This window comes from Osmerus eperlanus, chromosome 23 (assembly GCF_963692335.1).
Source record: "Osmerus eperlanus chromosome 23, fOsmEpe2.1, whole genome shotgun sequence".
Taxonomy (NCBI): domain Eukaryota; kingdom Metazoa; phylum Chordata; class Actinopteri; order Osmeriformes; family Osmeridae; genus Osmerus; species Osmerus eperlanus.
This window is the reverse complement of record NC_085040.1, coordinates 8,841,763-8,867,696: the sequence shown is the minus strand read 5'-3', so window position 1 is coordinate 8,867,696 and position 25,934 is coordinate 8,841,763. Positions and strand designations below refer to the sequence as shown.

At 41.1% G+C, this 25,934-nt stretch overlaps 1 protein-coding gene and 1 long non-coding RNA gene across 9 annotated transcripts in view; both read left to right on the top strand.

Moving 5' to 3' along the window:
- The window catches only part of LOC134009869 (uncharacterized), a 636,131-nt gene that overhangs the window by 149,819 nt on the left and 460,378 nt on the right, over positions 1-25,934 (top strand). The window lies entirely within an intron of this gene.
- The window catches only part of nrxn2b (neurexin 2b), a 532,900-nt gene that overhangs the window by 93,482 nt on the left and 413,484 nt on the right, over positions 1-25,934 (top strand). For all 8 annotated transcript variants that reach the window (XM_062449593.1, XM_062449592.1, XM_062449591.1 and 5 more), the window contains exon 3: positions 6,914-6,931. In XM_062449593.1, the coding sequence (XP_062305577.1) occupies positions 6,914-6,931 (18 nt within the window). The remainder of the gene's footprint in view (positions 1-6,913; positions 6,932-25,934) is intronic.

The following is a 25,934-nucleotide window of genomic DNA, read 5'->3' as shown; positions in this document are numbered from 1 at the left end:
ATTCAAGGTTGTCCTGACATTACAAAACATGTCTGCTTGTTGTTGATATTGAAGGTCTCCTTTACCCAGAATGAGAAAAAAATACTATGTTAGTAGTTTGCACTATGATGTACAATATGTGCTTCTGTACTATACACTTGCTGCTGTATTGCATTGCTGTACTGCATCACCCTCTTCTGTATGATACATAGGGAATAAAGTGCACCCATAGTCTTTAGGAACAGCACTTTAAAATTAGTAGGAGCCAGTTCACCATCTCTCCACTGACCAAAGTATTTATTTCTTAACACACACTAGTTTCTCTGCACTGTAACACACAGGACTCGGTCTCAGTCATGTTTGGCTGAGTGTGACAGCATTTATCTCGTCTGTGTCACCTGCCAATGTAGCAGCTTGTGGCAACCACTCACAGTAGACATTTTGAAAGGCCCCATTGCATGGACTTATGGCACCCAACCCCTGTTCATCTTCCCCCATGATCACTTACCCTGTCACACTAAAGCAACTGTTCCCTTCTGTTTCAAAGCTGGACAGTAGAATCGTCAGCCATTCCCAATAATACAGATTTGTTGTTCAACAAAGCATTGTCAGCCCATCTCAGGTTGTAATACTTGTAACAAAGGAAAAATACAAATAGAAACTCAAATCAGGTTTAGAGTAAAGCTTAGGTGTACTGAAGAATTACACAGAAAATCAGTCTAAGAAACACATGCCTGGTTAAACACATCAACACACACACACACACACACACACACACACACACACACACACACACACACACACACACACACACACACACACACACACACACACTGCAAGAGACACACCTGAACTGGTTTTCTCTCTAGGGAGTCTCAACATGGTCTAAATATTGACACAGACTTGTTTTGGCTTTGAGGATGCACTCCTATGGCAAACTCCCACCTTCAAATGTAGACAACTACTCCACCACACCCCCTATTAGCCACATTTATGTGTTGCATTGTGTAACACCACAAAACGTGTAACCGCCTGCCTTCTTCAAGACAACACAACTCCAAATTGGCTCCTGCTCTCAATTTCACCGACTCTTTCACCCTCTCTGCTCCAACGTTCTCCCCAGTCGACTCTAATTAAGCAAACGATCATCCCCTGCCTAATTAGCGCATGTCTAATTGGAATCGTTCAGAATCAGCTCGGTTCTGTGTTTTTCTCCCCCGCTGAAACTGTTGCCGCTGTGTTCCTACCCTACCCAGACCGAAATATCCTAGTTGCTAAGAATGCGTTTCTTATGTTCCATAGTTTGAGACACAGGGAGATGTTCTAATACTTCCTTGTTCCTTGTTGCTTTGATAAAGGGGGTCCACAGTAGATATGCCCTTCCAGGTGTTCATACAAAGGTGAGCAAAGGGGTGGAGGTTTATATTGTTTCTCAACTCAATCCCCACCTCATCTCTTTCCTCCACCTTATTTTTTGGGTGTCTCTCTCTCTCTCTCTCTCTCTCTCTCTCTCTCTCTCTCACTCACTCACTCACTCACTCACTCACTCACACACACACATTCATATCATCACCCCTATGTCTGGATATGAGTCAACCATTGTCTTTTCATACCTTTTGTTAAAACCTTTTTTACTCCACTGACTAAAACAAGGTCCTCTCTCAGTCTTTTTTATGTTATCAACCCTCCTTCCCTCACCTCACCTTGACCCTTGCAATTGTCATAGGAGTCAGATATACAATTCACTGCAACATCTCTCTTTCTCTCTCTCTCCCTCTCCTTCTCATTTTTTCTCCCAAGCCTTTTATTGTCAAGATAGGATACTATCAAAACAATTAGACCAATTCACTCCCTCCTGTAAGCAATGAAAGCTGAATGCCTGTACATTTCAGCAGAAGATAGTCAGGGATGGACCCAGTGTATTGCCCAAGATGACATAAGATATGATGTGGATGAGTGATCATGTCTGAATCATTCCTGATATATATACTACAATTAATTATAAACTGTAGAGAAGTGTCATTCTTGTTTTATAAAGACATTTTACGAGACATTTTACTAACATTGTGTAATGCTACCTTTTATGAGTGATAAAGTGTGCTTGTTGGGTGACAACCTTTGCTAGTGTAATGGAAGAATGAGTTGATATGAGTATAGTTTGCGGTAGTTTTAGTGCATTTTGGATGGGGAAATAACTGCTGTGCCAAGCTGCCAGTTGGTTAGGAGAGTATTCTATATTTTAAGATACCAAGGACTCATCACGGACTGTCATGCAGTGGGTGAGGGCTGACTGGTGGATTAAGATAATTAGTCAGAGTAAAGGCTAAATATTGCTCCGGAGACAAACTGATGTTTAAAATTATGCGAGTCCACATGCTTGTGTGATAATGTCCATAGTATACCATGGCCAGAGACTATCATGAATTATCCAATCTTTGTCTGACACCACTGGCAAAAGTGTATCCTTGAAAATAAATGCCTTAGATAGAGCCAAATGAATTGTGATGTACTATAGTGTAAAATAAACTTTAGACTTTGTATTTGAAGTGGAAATGAAAGAGTTGTCGAACTGTGAAGAAAAACACAGACACATTCAGTTAAAGATCATTCTGGGAACCGATAATCCATAAAAAATAAGACATATACAATATTGAAAAAAATATTATTAGGCTGTGAGTCTTGTAGCTCCTCAATAGATCTACACTTGATTTTTGTATGTAGAAACTGTTTTTGTCTGTAGGAAAGCAGAGAGACAAGCAGCTTCAGTGGTAGTCATTGAAGTTATACAACTGCCAAAGACCAGCCTTATTGTGGTAAATAGATATTGACATAGATCAGCGCTGTCTAGTTACTGAGACATAGATTCTTGGCGACAGTAATTCCAATGTGATCTACCTTGGTACTTACAACGCAAGCCTACCGCCAAGAACACACAGAAGGGTCTGGATCCCAATAGCAGGGTGTGCTTGCCTCTGCCCAGCTATAATATTGAACTGTTCACAATAGCTCTACATAGACAAGCATTTGTTAAGCCTGGTATACTGTGAGAAGTTGCTGTTGTCAAGTGTATGTGTGTATTTGTGTTTTTGTGAAAGTAGGTGTGTGACATTTTGTAAAATCGGGCTGTTTTTAGTGACTGCTACTTTCCAGCTGGCTCTGTCTTGAGTTTGAACCCCCACAGTTAAGGTGTATTGCAATACTTTATAGGTTTTGCTTTAACTATTTATTGACCTTGATCTTTTTTCATTTTAATTATTAACTTTGCTTATTTTTTATTTGCATTATTATATGCTCTGTAGCGCTTTGAGATTGCTTTAATGTAAAGTGCAATACAGATCGAATTTATTATTATTATTATTACTTCCACTGCCAAGCTTTTAGAGCTTTTAGGCTATAACCGCCTTTAACCTAGAACTCACAACAGAGTAGAATCTCTGGCCAAATTCATATTTTTACCCAGTAAAGTTACAAATTCAAAAAAAAAAAATGTACACTCTTGATAGTCACTGAAAACGGTAGTAGTTTGCACTTTGACATATGAGTTCTTTATTAATGGATTATGTTGGGTGCAAAACAGATGGACAGTGTCAGAGTTCTCTCAGTTTCTCTCTCTCTCTCTCTCGCTCTCTCTCTCTCTCTCTCTCTCTCTCTCTCTCTCTCTCTCTCTCTCTCTCTCTCTCTCTCTCTCTCTCTCTCTCTCCCTCTCTCTCTCTCTATATATATAGTATGTATATATACAGTAATTTTCTATCTGGACCTTGAGTCTGCAAATAAAGTTATATATATTATTTTTTATTTTGAATATTGTATTTTTTACTGCCTTCATTAGAATTCAGCTAACTTCTGACGGCTCCTTTTTCTGATGAAGTAAGCCTCTTATGTTTTGCATGTATCTCATTTGTGGTGAGTCCATTAATTTAGAAGTTCATCATATCAAATGGAGTTGTGGCCGATTGTTAAGGCTATAATGTCTTTTTCAAATCAACTCAGATGTCTAGTATTGTAAAACGAGAAATTGGTCCTTTTTCTTCTCTAGATGTGGATAGTTGAGAACGATATCTAAACATTACATTCTCAGCTGCCATCAAATGTAGTCTATGTACCTGCAAAGGGAAGCTGATGAGCTCTCAGTTTCAAAATGGCCTTCATTTATCTGACAGCCCAGAGTACATTTATAGTAAGACTAGAAGCCCAGTGGTGCTTAATGCCTGAAGCTATATAGTCTGTACCTAGTAATATCAAAGAGTGGATGATATTTTAGTAAAAAGTAGCACTGAACATGGGAATGGGATAAAAGAGATGGTACCAGGATACCAGAAGTGTCCACAGACATAAATAGTATTTTCCTCACTACAACTCAGCTGTACAAAAATGTATCCCCTAGTGTATTGTGATACACAGGAGGATTACTAAGTCATTTTGTGTCTCTATAACTGCAAGAAAATGGCACAGTCTTCCCAATTAATTATATTAATTATATTGAGTGAGGTGGCCTCTTGAGGAAGCATTATAATCTTTCTCAAGGGATGGAAAACACTCAGCGGTGTAGTGGGAACACCATCATAAATACAGTTTGCAGTTGTATTTCTTTAGTTTCTCAGTTTATAACAGGTATTGTTTGACACTTAAAAATGGAGTGTCAAAGCCTTAAAGGGTAGATCTCAAATAAACGACAAACTCCTTTTCCCCTCTGCTCTTCTATTGCGTAACTATTTCATTATTAAATTAAAGCTTATATTAAGCATTTTTGTTCTTGTCTCAACTTCCAGTACTGAGATGTTAGCTGTCCTTCATAAAACCCCTTAGAAGACAAGTCACAAGTTTTAAGTCCATCCTTTCTAAAACCAAAAGCGGGAGACAATGGAGAAAGTCCATAGTAACAGCCTCAGAGGAACGGTTTCACACAAACCCCTTAATTACTCAAATATGAATAGGGGTTTTGGAGTAAAAGGGAACTGTTCTTTCATGCCTGTTCGGCTTTTAAGCATAGAACTGGGCAAGCTCAGAATGTGTTTCTAAAAGATAGCCTAGACAAGGCATGAGATCCATGGTTAGGAGTGTTGTAAGAGCCACGATGAGAGTGGGAGGAACAACAGAAAAGAGGGAGTCATGGCCGACGATCACAACAGCCATTACATTTGACAAACAAGGTCCGTTAGCCTCAGGCGCGCTTGATATCTGATGTGGAATCGTGCAATAGCATTTGACCGACTGTCCGCTTCTAGCTTTGTTTACACTCTTGACTTTGTGTGGAATGGCCATCTGGTGGTTGCAGAAGAATTGTGGATGTTGTAATCTTGAAATCAATAGAGTGAGGTTCAAGAGGACTAATGGTGTCAGACAACAGAAAAATCATAACCACAAACTTCCTTTTTAAGCCAACATTGCAATTCTTCTCTGGATTATTTGTCGTCTGTGTATGAAAACATTCACATTGCCAAGTTTCTTTGTATGAGAGACCTTGAGGATATTCAATAGATTCATGCCACCAATTACTGCATGTCACAACAAAAAGGCTGAATTTAAAAAAAATCCATGGTTTATAGCCTAGCACATAGCCATGAATTATAGGACACACTCATCGCAGATAGATCCAAGCTGGTGTCATCGGTGCTTTGTACACCAAGAAAAATCCTTTTGAGGGAATGTGGTGCTTTGTTTGCGTGACATCATCGACAGGAGACCTAGTTCAACAGACCAGCTTGTTGCGAAGCCACACTGCGGTCATTAAATCTTAATAGTAAAAGGGGAGGTCAAAAGCCCTGCACATACACTTGAAATATATGGAATGGCACCCTTTAGCCAGGATTTAGCTGTTTGTGTTTTTCTCAACTGGTAGTATATTCTTGAACTTTCTATAATTGCACCTAAAAGCCATGACACTGATATATGTTATTTTAAAATCTTCAACTAGCTTTTTTTCAGGCACACCTCATTCTTTTACCAGTACCCGCCAGCCATTCAACCAAGGCCAAAAACTGCACAGAAGAACTTTGTTCTGTAAAAGACCTACATTTTAAGCTGTTGATTATGATATAGTAAAAACTAAAGGAAAGACCCAGACCCAGCTGCCAAGCTGTAATAAAGAATCAAGATGCTAAACTCTCCACAGGGTCCAGTGTTAAGCTGGAGGCACTTCACATCTCCGCAATCCATCCATCCATGTTCTCTGCGTAGCGGCTTCATTCTCTCCGTTTTGAACTCTAGCATTAAAGCATCTCTGTGGTTGCCCAAGGGGTCCTTTTTTATTTTTTTATTTTATTTTAAGTACTTTCCTTGGAGCTTGCTTTGTTCGACTCTTCTTGTCTCACATAAGATCATGGAGTTAGAAAACCAGTGTTGAAGGCCTATGTTTTGCTGTACAAGTCTCTTTTCATTATGAGTCTAATTGGAGGGAATCTACAAACTGTTCTTTGAATTGAATGGTTACAATATTGGATTGTGCTTGATATTTCCTATTAAAATGTTGAGGGCATTGGACATACCTCATTTACATTTTCCCTTAGTTTTTCCATGTGCTATTCAATTGCAAAATACACTGAAAGTGTGAAGTGACCCTTTGAATCATCCTTAAATGCCAGGGCATGGGTTTGCTTTTAACATTGGTAGAGATCATCATTTTCGATCACTTTATGTGCCAACGCTACCTGCTCCGCACCTAATCATTAGTGGGGACATTTCAATGACATTGGTAGAGACCTGTCTCTACTATCCACCCCTAAACCTAAATGTATGCTTATATACATTTTAACAGTGAACTTTAGAGAAAACAAATGTCACTTCTGGTTTAATCGTTAATAGTCACTACAGAATAATTCCCAAATGTTTTGTATCAAGGCTGTTGTTCAATGCGACAGAAATATGTTGTTGTGTCTAATCTATTTCGTTTTCTCATTTCTTTCCTTCTCTTTTCCTCACCCGCTCTTACAAACAGAGGAGTATGCTGTGGAAGGTAAGGCGACCGCTTTGTTGCATTCTATTTCTTTAACTGCTCCTCCCAGGTTGGTGGCTGCCTTGGATGCTAATGTTGGATGCTAAAGTTGAATGTGCTGTGTGCCTTCCTTGAACGGAGGGGCATTGTCAGTTTGGACTGCGGTTATAGTGACTCCCGGGGGCCTAAATTCCGCTGTTACTAACAGCTGCTGGTTTCTTAATATCGTTTTATACCTTCTTTTAACCTATGTTTATTTTACTTTTATTGATGCTACTCTTTGAGATATTGTGGTGGGTGTGCTCTTGTGGGACATACTGTCGGTATGATCACTAGTGCTTATGCAAAACAACAAGTCAATCTCAGGTCAATATATACACACTTTTAGAGATATTTCTCAGAATAACTGTATGAAGGGAAATATATGGTTGTGTAACTGTCAGCAAGGATGTGTGTATACGGCCAGTTAGAACCCAAGAGGTGTCATTAGCCCTGGGGCTTGGCACTAGGCTAGCTCCCGGCCTTGCAGACCTTATAACTATGTTAGCATTAGCATCTTGTCTATCTGCAGGCCAGGCCTGTCATTTAGCCTTCAGAACTTGGCAGCAGGGAAGGGATTGGAATATCAACTGGATAAGTTAGACGGTAGAGGAGCAGCTTTGCAGCTTTTGCAGAGAGCAACCTTTTAGTTGACTCCTACTGATAAGATGACCTAAATCAACCAATGCTCTGGCAACATGTAGCATTAGAAGTAAATGTGAGCTAGAGAAAACTGGTTCTGCAGGGAAAATGTCCAAACACGGACACATTGATGCTCCAAAGCAACTAATAACAACAACATCAAGACTATCAGCAACACTGCTTGATGAATTGCCTCTCACAGGCCCTACTCAGCATGGAAATTGCTTTGGAAACATACCCTCTTTTTCTTTTCTTTTTTTACTTTTACATAAACATGAACTCTTGAATTAGGCAGTTATGCATTTGCTACTGTATCTAAGCCCGTAGTTATTCAAAGTGTGGCATATTGGAATCAGAGAAGTGCATATTCTAGTATAATCTCACAGTCGCTGTGAACTCAATTTGAATTTTGACCCCTCTCTGCTATATAGAGTTTGTGCAGTTTTGTATAATAGACTCTGTTTAATGCTGACATTCACATGCTCTGTTTGAGTCTTGTGTATCAAAGACCCCTGAACTCTCTTTCTGTTGTGTGTGTGTGTGTGTGTGTGTAGAGTGTGTAGAATGCGTACATATTTGCTTGTGTTACCACCCTGTCTGCCGGGTCACATGTCGAAAGAGCTGAAGCCCTTGATGGGAAAATGTCAGGATGGCAGTGAGCAGGCAGCTAGGGACAGTTACGTACCCAGAATCCCCTGTGATCCGACCCAACGAATCTGTTCTCTTTGGTGGGACCTCTTTTCTCTCTGATGTGGGGTCAGGGGGCAGCCAAGAGAGAGAGGCAGAGAGTGTGTTTGGGTGTGTGTAAGCTTGACGCAGAGGAGCAGAGCAATGACCCATTCTGAGATGATGTGTGGTGATCTGTTTCATACCCTAGCCCCAGAGGGAGTTCCATGTCGTGCCCATAGGTTCCCAAGGGGTGCATAACGGATCTCTCTACGTTGCTGCTGCAGGAGAACTGAGGCACGACAGGCTTACTCAAAATCAAGTAGTCATGGGTCCAGCGATTTGTGCACATTCATCAACTAGCAATATCATTTCATTTAGTAACTAAAGAGATAGGACACTCAGGCAGGGTTAAGGCAAACAGACTTGATGTGTTGAAGAATGCAAGGACATTCAAGGTTCTGTCCAACATTTGTGCTTTAGTCATGGATATAAATTGAAATGGAGTTACTTGTTATTGTGATTTTTGAGGTTAACACTGTCCTTGAATTTTTTTTGTGGGTGCGCCTGTATTTGTGTAATACGTACATGCACAATGTGATACAATAAGTGTGCTGTATGCAGTATGCAAGTGTGTGTATATGTTCAGTTTGTCCCAGCTGTCGCTAAAGCTAGAGAGGTGACTCTAATCTTCAGGGCTGTGGTACCTCTGCGTTTTGCATAAAGTGATTGCCCAAGCTCTGACGTTTTCTAATTCTAGAATGTCAAATTCTCATATTCACAATGAGGTGCGAAATAAAACGTTAGACAGAATATCACTTAACCTAAAGCTATAAGTGTTTTGCGCATCTCCCAAGTCATCTTATTTTAATTAAGCTGTGGCTACGCATTCCCACGGATGCTATAAAACCAGACACACGCACTTAAATAAGATATTGAATGGGTTGTTGTCTAAATCCCCAACCCAGGGAAAACATGACCAGCACCACACACACCTTGTGTTCTAGTTTTAATCCTATTTTTAGGTCTCCACTACCGAATTTGGTCTAATTAGTGCCAGTGACCGTGCGTTCAAAGGTTGGTTGAGATTAATGATACGCAGGGACCTTGAAAACTCGAGGGAGTGAGAGTGACCGAAGGTAGGAAGGTGGCTGGTCACCTCTGCCAGACAGACAGTGGGATTGATGATCTTTAGAGCACAGTGACCCGTTTTCACAGCCAAACCAACCCCATGCTGCCATCTGCATAATGTTTCCCTATAAAGAATTTTTCCTGTAGAAGGAATGTCTGTTTTTAAGGACTAAGGGGAACCATGATGTACAGCATATGTATAATGCTTGCCAACTAAGCACTTTCCGTAAGAATGGATACTGTAGACAATTGAAATGTATTTGTGTGAGGAACAACACGCACATTGCAGATTTTATATAACAGTTTTGTGTTTGTTTCACAGACACATACAGAGAGATACTATATAGTAAGTGAGACAAATTCAGACACATACTGGCCACAGAGATAAACGAATAGGCAGAGTGTGTGTTTATGTGTCATTGGGCAGCTAACCTGAGAGAGGTTTAAGTGGAGGAGGGATTCTGTACTGACAATGCACTCTTTTTCTCTTCTCTTCTCTTCTCTTCTCTTCTCTTCTCTTCTCTTCTCTTCTCTTCTCTTCTCTTCTCTTCTCTTCTCTTCTCTCTCTCTCTCTCTCTCTCTCTCTCTCTCTCTCTCTCTCTCTCTCTCTCTCTCTCTCTCTCTCTCTCTCTCTCTCTCTCTCTCTCTCTCTCTCTCTCTCTCTCTCTCTCTCTCTCTCTCTCTCTCTCTCGCACACACACACACACACACACACACAAACACAAACACACACACAGATCTTTATCAATCTGATCAAGGCTAATGATCTTTTCTTTCTGGGACAAACAGCTTCAGAGTTGATCTGAGGTTTGGGAGAAAGAAAATCACTCTATTTCCCCCCCCTTGCAGAATGGGAGTTAGATGTTCAGTGAAGATATAGGATTATAGATGGAGTGGGTACTGTAGTTATTGGGGATTACTTTGGATTATCCAAACCAGATTATGGATTTGTTCGTATTGCTAAGGGTAAGGCAAAAATGGACTACACATTTGAATGTTTTCTAGATATGTATACAGGAGGGGAGAGACGAACAGAAATAGAAAAAAATAGAAAAATAAGTCACTGATGTCAGCAAGGGTATTAACCTATTTCTGAATGTTGTTGTCAGAATAGTCTGGGAACTTTGTAAACCTAGGGGAAGAATGAATTCCAAGTGACTATAGAGGCTACATTTTGGATTGTTTATTCGTTAAAATGGATCTATATTTATTTCTGAACAGGTTATTCTCTTTGTTAATTCGTTTTTTGAATTATATTCTTATAGTCACCTTGCATCACAGAATTTAAAATGTACGATTCAATTACAATAAAGAATGAGAATACGGTCTGTATATCCTAGTCCACAGGGTTGAGCATAGCTCATTGGTTAAAGCACTTGACTGTTGATCAGAGGTAACAGGTTCAAATTCTTCACTGTATGTCACTACGGATAAAATCATCAGCTCCTTGAAAACTAACAGTACATATATCTAATCTATATCACCCCACTGTTAGTACCTTTGCATGATTTCCATTTAGCAAATGGCTCAGTTCCTGTTTTAAAACAGTATGACTGGACTTTTAATCAAATGTGTCAGATTTATATGGTGCGGAATCAGTTTTGTTTACACATTTTCAAAATTAAAGTGGATGAAATGGCATTCAGCCAACTTCCTTCCTTCCATCTTCAGAAAGAAAGAGAACAGACAATGTAACTGAATGACATCCTGTTATAAGTCTGAAATTTTGGCCCTGTGTGTGGAGGCATAGATGTCCTCTCCCCTGCCTGGCCTACTCCAGATGTTGTCTTGAGATTAGAGGTGCTTCGGTCATGGCAGAGGCATTCCAGTCCTGCTCGCTCTCAAAGGCCTTTAATTTCCTCACACACGGAGGCATGTACCCACATGCACATACACACAAATACACACACACACGCACTCAGAGCTTTGTGATAGCGCAAACGGCAGAGAGTAGGCGGCTACTTGTGAGCCAACGCCAGATGCGCTCGTGTCAACTTTCGTGGCCTTGGGCGACACTGTGCGCAATGTGAAGGGGCGCTATCTGGCAACACACTAGGAGTGGATAATATGTGACCTCAGGTGGTGCATTATTTATTTGAAGGAGCACTATGTGGCATAAAGCCAAGGAGAGTCCATTCAGCTGTAGACTTTTGGTTTAGTAGAGGAGTTATCATTACCCAAATATGTTGAAGTTATTGTATCAGTCAAGTACAACGTATTACAGATTAGCCTGATGAAAATTGTTTCATATTTGCATTATATCTAACTCTTATTTCTCTCTGTGAACTCTTACGTTCACAGCTACAGAATATTGGGGTTGATATCTATAGACAGTCCGAAAAAATACAAAAATGTTAATAACAACATGATGGTATCTTGGTATAACTCCGTCTCTCTCTCTCTCTCTCTCTCTCTCTCTCTCTCTCTCTCTCTCTCTCTCTCTCTCTCTCTCTCTCTCTCTCTTGCTCTCTCTCTCTCTCTCTCTCTCTCTCTCTCTCTCTCTCTCTCTCTCTCTCTCTCTCTCTCTCTCTCTTGCTCTCTCTCTCTCTCTCTTTCTCTCTCTCTCTCTTGCTCTCTCTCTCTCTGTCATTCCCCCACCACACCATGGCTCTTGAATGGCTCTATCCTCATCTCATTTATCTATCCAGCTCTGAACATCTCTGTATTCCCATCCTTTCGTCACCTTCTACTCTGCCAATTCCCTTTTTCTCACCTTTTCTCTCTCTTCCCTTACCCCTCTCTGGCAGAGCTGATAAACGAGTAGGCTGTTGCTAAGAGGCTTAGCAGAGGTGCCTGAATTGCTCCTTTATCGGCATGAAGGAGGCAATCTGGATGGGGAGGCTGCTGAGGAGTCACCTAATGGTGCAAAAACTACGTACAGTATTTGTCATCGAGGATACCTGGAATGCGACATGATGACTGTACTGTAGACTTTATACTCTAAACTTTAGACTACGAACGTGCCATAAAATGCTGCACTATGGCCTAACTGTGACCCGCTGCTCCTTTATTTTAGTGTAGCTACAGCAGCACAGCATTCTATGTGAATTTGAAAACTGAGGCTTGCCCTGCAGTTTCATATTCCTTTTTATATTGTTAAATGTTAGTTGTCAATTACATTTATTTAACAAATTACCTGAGCACTAACTAACTGAGCACAAAAAAAAGGCCACGTCTGCGCATTTACTTTACTGCATTCATTACTTTATACCTTTTACAGTTTATTCAGTCTGTAAAACTCTGTGAAATACATTCATCAAACAGTCAGCTCTTAAAAAAGACTGAATCAGCCGTCACAACAGGACTAGTCCCAATTGGTCGTCTTTTGTCTGCTAAGGCAGGAGGCAGCCTCCAGCCTGTCTCACTGAGTGTTTAGCGTGTGCATGTTTATTACAGACAGCATTTTGACGAGCCTCCGACACTTCGCTATTTTCTGCCTGACACAACTCGTCAAGTTCATAACCAGATTTTCTGGGTGGTTCAAGACAGCCACGCCTCAGTCAAGGAGCACAACTTCATTTCATTTTCCCTTCTCCTCTACTCTAGCCCCCTTTTATTTCCAGTGTTGGGTTGGACAGTGTTCTTTGTGTACCCGGACCCCCACTCCTGAATTCAATTATGCTGTGAAATGCCACTGACCACAAATCCCAGAAGCCTGGATGCCAAGGTGACACATGGGGAGATTACACTTGGGCTGAACCTAGAGAAAGCCCATCTCCTTCCCTCTAAAGGCCAGTCTTACAAAAATAAAAAGAGCCCTCACTCATACCAGGGCTGCTAAGCAACAGGGTTGAGAAAACGGGCACTGTCTTGTCTCCCCCTCTTAAAGGTGTTGAGTTGGAATAAGTGTGTGAGTGTTTGTGTGTGCATGTGGGTTTGTTTACGTGTGTATTCAAGAAAGAGAGAGAAAGATAGAGAAAGAAGGGGAAAGAAAAAGTTTGTGTGAGCCCGTCAGTGAGTGAAACTGGTGGGTGCTTGGGTATGTGAGTAAAAAAGTGTGTTTATGTGTGCATGCGCACGCGTGCCTGTTCACTTTGTGTCAAGTCTGTTGCTCCCTCTCAACACCTTAACAAAGGGAGTGAGATGGAGCAATCCAATCTATTGTGTGAAGGTTAAGTTCAGCACAGCTACTCTCCACAGTGTGCTCCAAAGATGCACAGTTTTGCTGCCAGTACACATCTATTTTAAGAATATGCATTGTCCATTCTCGTCATTGTTGGCCCTATTGTTTTCAGGCAAGAGCACTGAACTAGGTGTCCATAGCTCTGCCCACACAAATCTGGAATCACATTTATTTAGCCGGCGCTACAATTATGTATAGATGACCGAAGTGAAACACAGGCAGTGTAAAGGGAAATGGTGTGGTAAAATTGGGATCAATAGGCCACTGAGATGAATGGAGAGCCAACCTGAGAAGGAAACGGGGGAAAAAAGGTATTCTTTTTCATCCCCTTCCTCCATTTCATAATAGTAAAAAGGTAACACTTGAGTGCATTTAGGTTTTCTCTCAGTTTCAGGTTCTTCCTCCATTTTAGAGAAGGGCATTCTGAAGGTATTCCTGAGGTAATGGTTGTTGATTGTAATGCATTACGCTTCCTCTTTAATCGTTGTCTTCCCTTCTCTACATTGTTCTTCATGGTCCAAATCCCAAAAGGAACGTCGAAGAATATCATGTGATCTTAAACAATTCAGTTTCAATACCTCATGGCAACTGGTTTTTAGTGCTTTGAGAAAAATGACTACCAGTGTGTACAGTAGTAGGGTTTGGCAAGCTGTGAATGTGTGCGTGTGTGTGCGTACACCCATGCAGTCATAGCAGTGGTTGAGAAATGGCCTATGGACTACCTGTAGAGACGTACCCTTCTTTTTGCAAACATACACAAATGCATGCAAACACACACACACACTCTCCATTTCTCTTTCTCTCTGACAAACTGCACACTGTCTCACACAAATACACACTGAAAGGACATCTGATTCAGAACCTTTCATCTAAAGCGCCACACATTGCATGTCATCCAATTGCACACGCATCTACATCCACAAGCACACTCATTCAAACAGCCACTTGTATCCCAGACATGTAGAATAAGGGGTTAATATGTTAGTAGACCTTATTTAGAGGTGCTTTGAAAACCCTCCCCCCCCCCCCCTCCCCCTCCGAGCATATGAATAACCAGCAAGCCTCTCACTATGAAGGGGCAATGGGTTAGGGGATGGTGGATGTAGGCTAGGCTTCATAGAGAGGAGCTTTACAAGTCCTCTGACAGTGCTCCCCTCCGTCTCCATTTGGTCTGCCGCAATGAGGAGTGTTTATAGGAAACACAATAAATTTGCCCAGCAGCTGCCACATAGCATTATCCCCCCTTGGCGCAAGTTATTTATTTATCTTCCCCCTCAAAGTGTTTTGAGGTTGGGTTTGTTGAGAAACAGCTTAACGCCAGCTAACCTCGACTGTGCCTCAGTGTTTGCACTTGGCTAGGCTCAGTCTGCCCCCTCCCCTCATAGCCCACCCTCAGCGTGTGTTAATTTAGAGAGGGAGAGAAAAACACAGGCAGCTCCAACATACAGTTAGGTCCATAAATATTTGGACATTGACACAATTTTCATCATTTTGGCTCTGTACACCACCACAATGGATTTGAAATGAAACAATCAAGATGTGCTTTAAGTGCAGACTTTCAGCTTTAATTTCAGGGTATTTACATCCAAATCAGGTGAACGGTGTAGGAATTACAACACATTTTATATGTGGCCCCCCCCTTTTTAAGGGACCAAAAATAATTGGACAAACTAACATAATCATAAATCTAATTGTCACTTTTAATACTTGGTTGCAAATCCTTTGCAGTCAATGACAGCCTGAAGTCTAGAACCCATAGACATCACCAGACGCTGGGTTTCGTCCCTGGTGATGCTCTGCCAGGCCTCTACTGCAACTGTCTTCAGTTCCTGCTTGTTCTTGGGGCATTTTCCCTTCAGTTTTGTCTTTAGCAAGTGAAATGCATGCTCAATTGGATTTAGGTCAGGTGATTGACTTGGCCATTGCAGAACATTCCACGTCTTTGCCTTAAAAAACTTTTTGGTTGCTTTCGCAGTATGCTTCGGGTCATTGTCCATCTGCATTGTGAAGCGCCGTCCTATGAGTTCTGAAGCATTTGGCTGAATCTGAGCAGATAATATTGCCAGAAACACTTCAGAATTCATCCTACTGCTTTTGTCAGCAGTCACATCATCGATAAATACAAGGGAACCAGTTCCATTGGCAGCCATACATGCCCACGCCATAACACTACCTCCACCATGCTTCACTGATGAGGTGGTATGCTTTGGATCATGAGCAGTTCCTTCCCTTCTCCATACTCTTCTCTTCCCATCATTCTGGTACAAGTTGATCTCGGTCTCATCTGTCCATAGGATGTTGTTCCAGAACTGTACAACTGTTTTTTAGATGTTTTTTGGCAAACTCTAATCTGGTCTTCCTGTTTTTGAGACTCACCAATGGTTTACATCTTGTGGTGAACCCTCTGTATTTACTCTGGTGAAGTCTTCTCTTAATTTTGGACTTTGACTCAGATACGCCTACCTCCTGGAGAGTGTTCTTGATCTGGCCAACTGTTGTGAAGGGGTTTTTCTTCACCAGGGAAAGAATTCTTCTGTCATCCACCACAGTTGTTTTCCGTGGTCTTCCGGGTCTTTTGGTGTTGCTGAGCTCACCAGTGCGTTCTTTCTTTTTAAGAATGTACCAAATAGTTGATTTGGCCACACCTAATGTTTTTGCTATCTCTCTGATAGGTTTGTTTTGATTTTTCAGCCTAACGATGGCTTGCTTCACTGATGGTGACAGCTCTTTGGACTTCATATTGAGAGTTGACAGCAACAGATTCAAAACACAAATACCATACTTGAAATGAACTCTAGACCTTTTATCTGCTCCTTGTCAATGAAATAACAAACTCCCATGAGGGAATAACATACACCTGGCCATGGAACAGCTGAGCAGCCAATTGTCCAATTACTTTTGGTCCCTTAAAAAGGGGGGGGCCACATATAAAATGTATTGTAATTCCTACACCGTTCACCTGATTTGGATGTAAATACCCTGAAATTAAAGCTGAAAGTCTACACTTAAAGCACATCTTGATTGTTTCATTTCAAATCCATTGTGGTGGTATACAGAGCCAAAATGATGAAAATTGTGTCAATGTCCAAATATTTATGGACCTAACTGTATCCCCAAAAACCCAAAGCCTGTTTCTCTAGACTCACACACATGGCCTAGATATTTCAATGCGCTTTAGTGTTAATGAGTGTTAAAATTAGGTAGGGTTTCAATGTGACCAGCTGAGCCAATGATGCTATCCGCCCTGGTGTTTTTCTCTGCTCTTTCTACTTAGTACTGTAGTCTAGTGTGTACGTCATTAGGGATACCGGGATGTGTGATAATTTTGGTCATGGCTTTGACCCTGACTACTGTATTACACCACTTTGAATTTAAGTCCATATCGTGCTTGACATTTTGACATTTGGGTGCTTGAAATAATGTATTTTTGACATTTGACAAAAAGGCATTGATAGAGTACTGCAGAGTGGGTTGGTGCATGTTGGATTTTATTTTTTCCTTCAAAATTGGTTTTGTAGCCTAAAGTGATACATGATACATACTGTATGCTCTAAGCTACCAATCTCTTTTCTTCCGTCCTGTTCACGGCTGGAAAACAGTAATCCAGCTGTGTTTTTTTTCTTGACCCAGAGCGAGACAACGGATGACAGATAACTGGTCCAATCTCCCAGAATCCTCTTCCTTTGTTCACTTTTTGCTGATGTGTTGGAAAAACGCCTCATGCCTATAGAGAGACTACAGGGAGAAACACACACATCCACGGGTCTACACACACACACACACACACACAAACTATACTGGGATGTACTGTATAAGGGACAGATTAAGCTGTCCCATAGACTTTGATTCAACCTAGACAGGATGATCAATGTTGTCCAGCAAGCAGATAATAAACCGGTTCCCCCACAATCACTTAAATTAAACAAGTGTTGACCAAGTCCATATGGACAGAGGTCTTTCTGGGAATTGGTTGCTTTGGTTAGATACAGTAGGCTACAAAGGGAGTTGACACTCTCTCAGGCTTATCAGTTAAAAACTAAAAAACATGTAGAAAAAATATGTAGCCACCAATAAGCTATTCATTTGTCTCGCTGTTGATGTTTGTTCTTTGTATACAGCGTCATAACAATTCAAAATTGTACTAGGATAATTAGTCACAGGAGCCACAACTTTCCTCCAGTTCAACTGAGAAATGTTGAAGCTGTTGTTGGTTTTGACAGCCATGTGCTTTTCTCTGCAAAGAGTCAAAAACTCCTGAAAGGGAGTGCCAGAGGAACCGACAATCTGTTTGTGCCGATCGCCAAGTCATCCTCCTTCTGTCCTCTTCTCAGGCTCTCAGGACAAACAAGGCAAGCATTTTGGCTTAATGTATTCATTATCCAGACCAGAGAACTTGAATGTGAAGTAGGACAAAATAAGGTGAAATCCTACCTCTGTTTAGAAGAAAGGTTCTGTCTAGATGTCCTATCTGAACACTAAAATTACTTACCGCTCCTCTTGGGTACATAGCATGTCAATAAAATGCTTCATGCTGGCTTCGTTTATTCAGTGGAGCTCTAAGACTTGGTAAGGCTCCTATCCACTATTCATGATCTTGGGGGAGAAGGTTGTCTGACCTTTTACCGGAAATGTTGGGGCAAATTAGTTGTCAAAGCATCGGACGTGTCGAACATGCTAAGCTAAACCTAGCTACCCATTGTGTGTTCCCTGTGACAGACAACCTGACTTCTGCCCTTTGAGTTATACACTGAGGAGAAGGATAACTCTGTGTCAGTGGTGTTAGTGCTAGTATCCACTGACATTTTGTTCAGCATGGGTACAAGGTAGATCTCAACCCCACTGGGTACTGTTCATACTATGAATGTAGAACACAGCAGGTGGAAAGCAGACTAAACAATAACAACAGGGATACTGACACACAAACACATGCATACATACACACGGACATACACACACCTTTTATTCTTCAAGCTAAAATTATCATTTTTCAGAAGTTGCAGCAGTCTCTTGATGAATAGCATGCACAAATTGTTTTCAGACCATTTTGGCAGAGTTCCACTCTTTTGTCACCATTGCAGTCTTGTCTAGTTGGACTAGCAAAAAGTTTTGGAGGGCAAGTTACAGATTGATCTCATTCATTTAGTCCCATCTCTAATCCCTGGGTTTTTGTCACCCTCACTTTCCTTTGATGAAGAGTGGGTCTGTAAAGATCCCAAATCTAAGCAGCAGCTTTTAACGTGGAGTGTAAACACTGTAAGCTTGCACAGTCGTCCCCCCAGAGTGCATGCCTATTCATTACCTTACGTAATGGCTTTTAAAATAAATACCACCGCATTTGCTCAATGAGCATTAGTTATTCCTGCATAGTAATTACGTACTTGAGCTTGTTTTGAATCAACCTTGCTTTTTCAGACACCTGACATAATTGCTCAGATGTCAAACATTTGGCAGATGTTAAAAGAAAATATCAGACTGGTTATTGGCAAGCAAAATTTAAAAAGAACTCACAAGAGGGTTTTGCTCTTTCTTTTAAGGGATTCTGGTTTAGAATCTCAGTTATTGATGAAAAGAGAAAGAGACACGGATATAGAGAAATGACCAGACAATTGTTAGTTGGTGGCTTTGTAAATTCTCTATGCTACATGGAGTTCAGGGAGGTCGTTGAAATAGGAAAATAGAGAGAATAAAGATAGCTCATGTAGCAGAGCAGATGGTGAGACAGAGTAGAACAACACACAACAGCAACTCACATGACGCTATCCAGCCAGAGGGATGCACACTTTCTCTCCTACATTCAGTTTGAACAAAATATAAATGCATTCCTTTTGCATCCCACCTGCTGCCTTTATCCTCCTCTAATCTTGACCTCCCATTTTGCTATCCAAGCCCCTAAAGTTCACCTAAAGACCCCGCCTATTAGCCGAGCACAGAGAAGCAGTCGAGACCCGTAAGCCACATGTAGGGCCCTATTTTAACGATCTGAAACGCAAGTATCAAACGCGAAACACAAGTAACTTTGTGGGCGGAACTCGGGCGCTGTTGCTATTATACCTGCGGGATAAGTGACTCTTGCGCCCGACGCAAATCTAAAATGGGTTGGTCTGAAGTAGCTACATTCCTCACAGGTGTGGTTTGGGCGTAACGTCCAATAAACCAATCAGAGCGTCATCTCACATTCCCTTTAAAAGCAGGCGCGCCTGTTCCATGGCGGGTTGCTATTGTAATGGCGGATTTGCCAGGCGCATGCCAGGAGCAGTTCACAGCCGAGGAAGCCAACGTTCTCGTCAGGGCCGTAAAAGACAGAGAACAGTCTGTGGAGGGAAAAGTCAGCTGTGCATTGGGTGCAAAATAGGAATGATACATGCGTCGGTGTACAAAGTCAATTGTGCTGTGTGCAAGATAGGGTCCCTAGAGTCTTCTGTCTGGATCACTCACCCATCCACATCTTTCCTTCCTTCCTTCCTTCATTCATTCATGATTGTTCTTACTTCAAGTAAAAAAATATCCAGGTGTTGGTTTGGTCTTTAAACTTGTGAACTTGGAACTCTTCGTCTTTACATTTATCATATTTGGCTAATATGCACTGCCAATGCACTGGACAATGATCTTGGAAGAAAGGTAACATATGATCTCATTGTTAATTCAGAACAACTTAATCCCCTTTGTGGATACTGCCACAAAGTGCTAGCACTTTTGCCGTCATGCTGCGGATGAACATGACAGCAGCCGTGTAGCCACTAGCAACACTAGCAACAAGCGACACCGAACACATGGTCTCTGGAAGTATAGCTCCATTCTTTACACAGCTACTTCAACCACAGTGACCATCATCGGCTTACACACAGGCCTGCTCTGCTGAATGTCCAGGACCCATTGACTCAACCTGGTCAGCACAAAATAGACACAGACTAGCTTGGTTCCAGCAAATGTTTTGAATTTTCACCTTCGATATCAAGTTTGCTGATATACAGTATATAAAATATATTAGGATCTACAAATTCTTCTTCTTCTTCCCATGGTTGAACAACACTATATCCTTTGGACAGGATATCTTATGTGAGGATACACAGTTGCTCGCGCCAGACTTTAATCTCAGGAATCCAGGATTCAGAAATAAGAACATTCCTCACTGTAGTTCTGCTTGTCTGACTATGACAATCAATATAAACAACGGACGCTAACGCTGTGATTAATTGGATTCTGGTTGTTTGTGCTGTTTGGGTTCAGCCAACACTGTGAGAGAAAAATCTATCTGAGGGCGATGAACATATTGCTAAGTAAGGGGAATGGAATGTGTGTGAGTATTGGACTCTGCATTCAGTATGACAGGACACACAACCTCACACTTAGTGCTGACACAGCTACCATGGTCATAGTGACTTTTTTCCATCACCAAATCTTCAAAGACGGAATTATGTTCGTCAAATGGAGGGAATACTGAGGAATACTGTTTAGTATAATCATGGTGCAGTATGTCTAGACAACACTGCTCTGTTATTAATTGAGGTGAAAGAGCTGCTTTTAGTAAAAACAGGATGTTCTTATCATGTTTTTCATCCAAGAAACATACTTTTTTGCCCATTTTGCACTGATAATATTAAGCACATTCAATACAGTACCCTTGTACTTTCCATTTACGTATTGTCCGAAAGTTCTTTTGGGGAAAAAATATGCCATTACATCATTTTGCCACTGCGTATGACACACAAAACATTAAGTCTATTTTCCTAATAGCTTAGCTTTCAGGTAGGTATCCCTATGAATATGTCTATGTTTATACTCTAAATTATGTCTGCATTCAACTCCTTCAGAATCAACAATACGCCATGATTAAGCCCTGTGACAGAGCATATGCAGCCATTACATCCATATTTTATAAGCGGCATCTCTCTCTCTCTCTTATTATACACAATGGGCTAAAGCCGTAATCAGCATTTTGAAACACTGCAAATAATTATTTACTCAGATAATGGCAGTGTTTACGCAAAAGCGGGGATGCTTGCTTTTTGCTCTTTTTTGTATGATAAAGAGTATTCTGATTAGGTAATGATATGGTTAGAAGAAGCTTGTCAGATTCTACCCTTGTAGACTGTAAATGGTTATGTTAATATAATTTGCTTTCTCCGGGGAAGGCTTTACCACAGTAACCTATAAAAAGGGGGTCCGGGTACACTCTTGATTTCTTTAAAACATAACGCAAACAGACATGATAATTTGAAATTGTCTTGTGCTAACACAAGGTGTTAGGAACAGACTCTATAGAAGGATAGATTATTGCTGGTTTTCAATGTCACCCTGTAAACCTTGAATTTTATGAGGCAAACCCCTATTTCAGAACCACATTAGAGCAAATGTGTATCCACAAATGAGATCTCTATAACAGATGTTATGGGCAAGGCCAAAGGTGGAATTGGTGTGCCCAGTTTCCGCCTTTTAAAATGGCAATAAAGAATTATCTGAGACATGGAAATGGCATAATAATTCTGAAATACGCAGTCACATTCTCACCTTATGGATAACAAAATAAAAATAAAACAGATTTGACAGTTTTGCAAATGGTGCCCTCTCAGCACTGAATATTTTTGTAAATGACAAACACGTCGTCGCTCACATGTACATACATTAAGGGAAAGGAGAGGGTTTATCGATCTTCAAAGGTCAATGTTAATGCTGATCAAGCTTAACCAAGAACAGGAATATACTCCACTGTTATGACCAAATCTTCCCACAAATGGGACTGATGCCCAGAAGAAATTCTACTCAGTGACGATCCGAAGGAAGGGAGTTTCATGTGCACATGAAACCATTACTTGTCAGAAATCATTTAAAGGGAGTTTCTTCTTCCCTCTTCCTCCAGCATCTCTTTCATTCTGCCTTCTCTGCTCTCTCTTGCTCTTCTACGGTGTGTGTGCGTGGGTATGGGTGTGTGTAAGTGTGTGTGTGTGTGTGTGTGTGGGGGGGGGGTGTACCAGTGTTGACAGATGTAGACCAGCCCACCATATGACAGCCAGACACATGCCCACTTGAGACCCTAAGCCCCTCCCGGGCTCTCGCGTCTCGCTATGTTGTTTTTATTTCCTCCCGTCAGGCAGGTGGATGAATTGAAGGATTGGAGCTGGAGGTTTTTGGTGGGGGGGTTGACGTCCCCTACGGCTCTGGAACCGTGCTCTGTGGAACCCGGCTCTTGTCTTCACATCTCACTTATAGAAATGAGGAGTCTGTTGTCAAGGTGAAGGAAAGAGATATGTCATGACTCTTCATGGTACAGGAAGTCACCTGGGGATGTTCCTGTTCAGGGAGGAAATACCCTTGCGAATGAAGAGTCAGTGGCGAGTGAATGGTCTGCAGGTGCTAACAGCTGTTTGACAATGATGCTTTGTTGACTGTGCTGGTAATATTGACTTGAACAAATGATTGCAGATCTCTTGGAGCCGTGTATACCAATTGCTTTTACGTTGGATGTCTGTGCCTTCGTATTAAACCAATATAATTACGTCCCTTCATTACTGAGAAACAGTTCACATACATTCACATTCAAGATTACAATCACCATGGTTTTTGGAGTCTCAGTTTCCTTTATCTTTTCCAATTGCTTGCTGAAACCCTTTTCCTGTGTCATCACGTAAAGAAAGAAAACTGTGTACATTGTTTTCCCAAAGTAAACATTAAAAACCTGCGATGTGCAGACGAAACACTATAAATATGCACATATTTATGTAGAGTAAACATCACCTCTCGCAAAGTACTTGCCCTTTTGACGTTTTATAGCCTTTCGGCTCTTGCCAGCGCAACATGAATAACAATAGGGCTCACTTTTGTGCTTATTGCAATCTGTTTGGCTTCAGTACTAAACTACCTGAAAAAACAGCGAACAAGTGACAGGTGGGGTTTTAATGCTGGGACGCTTCCAAAATGGCCACTAGCCTTGAGCTGAACTCGTGTTTGTTTACCAGGTTTGTGTAGGCGCCACGTGGACAGGTGTCAGCTGCCTGTGAGGAAAGTGGGCTGATGCGGTGGGTTAATGGAACAAGACAACAGCAGGTCTAAGTTTAGGTCGAGGCTGTGCTCTCTGCACAGTCAGCCTGCTACTGTCCACCTGTTCTTGCCAGTGAACCGCATTGATCCCTGTTCGCTAGCGTCATCGATCCTGGTCACTTACAGGGAGCCAACTAGTCTGTTACATCCAGGCAGTTTTCACTCCAATACATTGCTAACTTGGATGAACACTGAAGCTACCGTAGGCTTTCTTTGTAGTGTGAGATAACATTTTAAGACTCAACCACTTTTGTATGCTTTCTTACCCAGTTTATAGATATAATCCAGTTGTTTCAAAAAAATACATAGCTTACTCTTTTGTAAGGTTGATTCATAACCTTGTGGTGTTATTGTTATGAACTTTACATTTGAACCTAGCATATAGCTCACAAGTGCAAACAGCTAGCATTTTATTTTCAGTTTGATAAAAGTACAGCGTAGTAATTAAAGAAGTGGAGTCAGGTGGCTGAGCGGTGAGGGAATCGGGCTAGTAATCCGAAGGTTGCTAGTTCGATTCCCGGTCATGCCAACTGACGTTGTGTCCTTGGGCAAGGCACTTCACCTTACTTGCCTCGGGGGAATGTCCCTGTACTTACTGTAAGTCGCTCTGGATAAGAGCGTCTGCTAAATGACTAAATGTAAATGTAAATGTAAAGACAGTCAGGAGTAAATCACTACTAGACCATAACAGAAGCTAGTTGACAACTACATTCTGTTATGTGGTTCTGTTATTCTTCACAAATATCTTGGTAAGCATTCCCTGGGCCCATTTATTACATGCACATACATCCTTGTAACACGTCCTTGTAATTACTGTTTAGCAAAGTTATTGCTATGGACAACAGGGAGTGCTCACAAAATACACCCTGTCTGCAAAAAATTCTGATTATCAGTGATTATCAATCTACCAGTATTTTATAGTTCACCGTTTTAAGTGTTTCACAAGTAATGGTGGTCCAACCCACAACATAACCCACATAGGGACAATTTCAGTTCAAGGGTTTGTCTCTCGATAAAAGATGTGTATCTTCCCATTGCAGAAATGTATACGGACCGAAGAAATTGTATTGTAATAGTCATTGTTACGGCGTAGCCTCTTTACTCTAATAGGATGACAAATCTTCGCTTCTGCTCTTTGTTTACAAGCGTGATGGATAATACGCACAAGACCTTTAGGTGTTTTTTTTACTGGTACAAACAAGCCACTGTCAATCCGTTAACTACCTCACTTGAACCAGATCTTTCATTGTAGCCATTAGCTATTGTCAGCACTTTAGATAAGATCACAGGAATGGGAGGCACAGGCTACAACTCTTGCTTCCAAGTTCCAAAACTGTTGTCCTATGATGTGCCAGATTGTGCCCAGCTTGGTGAGGAAGAAAAGGGAAACTGGCATCAGTATCACTCACTGGAGTTAGATCAGAACGAGTTCCCTTTTCTGTTTTACAGCGGGTTAGAGCACTTCTGTACAGACCGGACCACACCTAAACATGACAAAAATGTCATTTTACTTAGCGAGACCTGAATAGCTAACCTCACATGAATTAATCAGAAGGCCTATGGTGGGTATTATTTCAAGTTGATTTGCCATTTACGACTAGTACAAGTACAGGTATTTTGAAAATTTGGATCCAAAAGTCAAACATTAACAAACAAACATAACATTGACATGATATCCTATTCCTTTGTGAACTAATGTTCATATAAACAATACGAAACAAATGAAAATGCACATTATGAATTATAATAATCTTTAAATATCTTTAACTTATCTTTAAATGATTGCAGGGATTGCATGCATGTATGGGCTTAGGATATAATGAGGTTTGTAATTATTAACACACACAAACAAAACTATTCTATATACTATACTATGCTACTATACTATACTATACTATACTACAGTACTTTACAATACCATGCATAACACCGTTGTTACACACACATTTTCTGTTCACAAACAGACACATACTTTTGCTCCTGTCTTTAAAGTGAGGCAGAAAACCCTTAGTAATCCACCTCCCCTTTTCCTCTCCCCCCGCACCCCCCTCTCCCCAGTCTCCATAGGGCCAACAACTGTGTCCACCTACATTCTCACTAAGCTTTTCTTCACGCTCACTCTATCTCTGTCATACTTGATACTGGAATTGTACTTAAATGAGCAACATCACAGTGGGAGAAATGCATCTTGGTGTTGTTTTCATTGGGTTCCACTTTACTGCCACTTTTATGCCTTGTCATAATTCAGCACAACATGGTTTGACTGTTATTTTGTCATATTTTTGAATGATACAGTACCTTTACAGTACAGATCACATCCATGGCCTTGACCAGACAAAATGATCAGTACTGCTCTGACTCATTAACACGAGCAATCAATTGATCAGT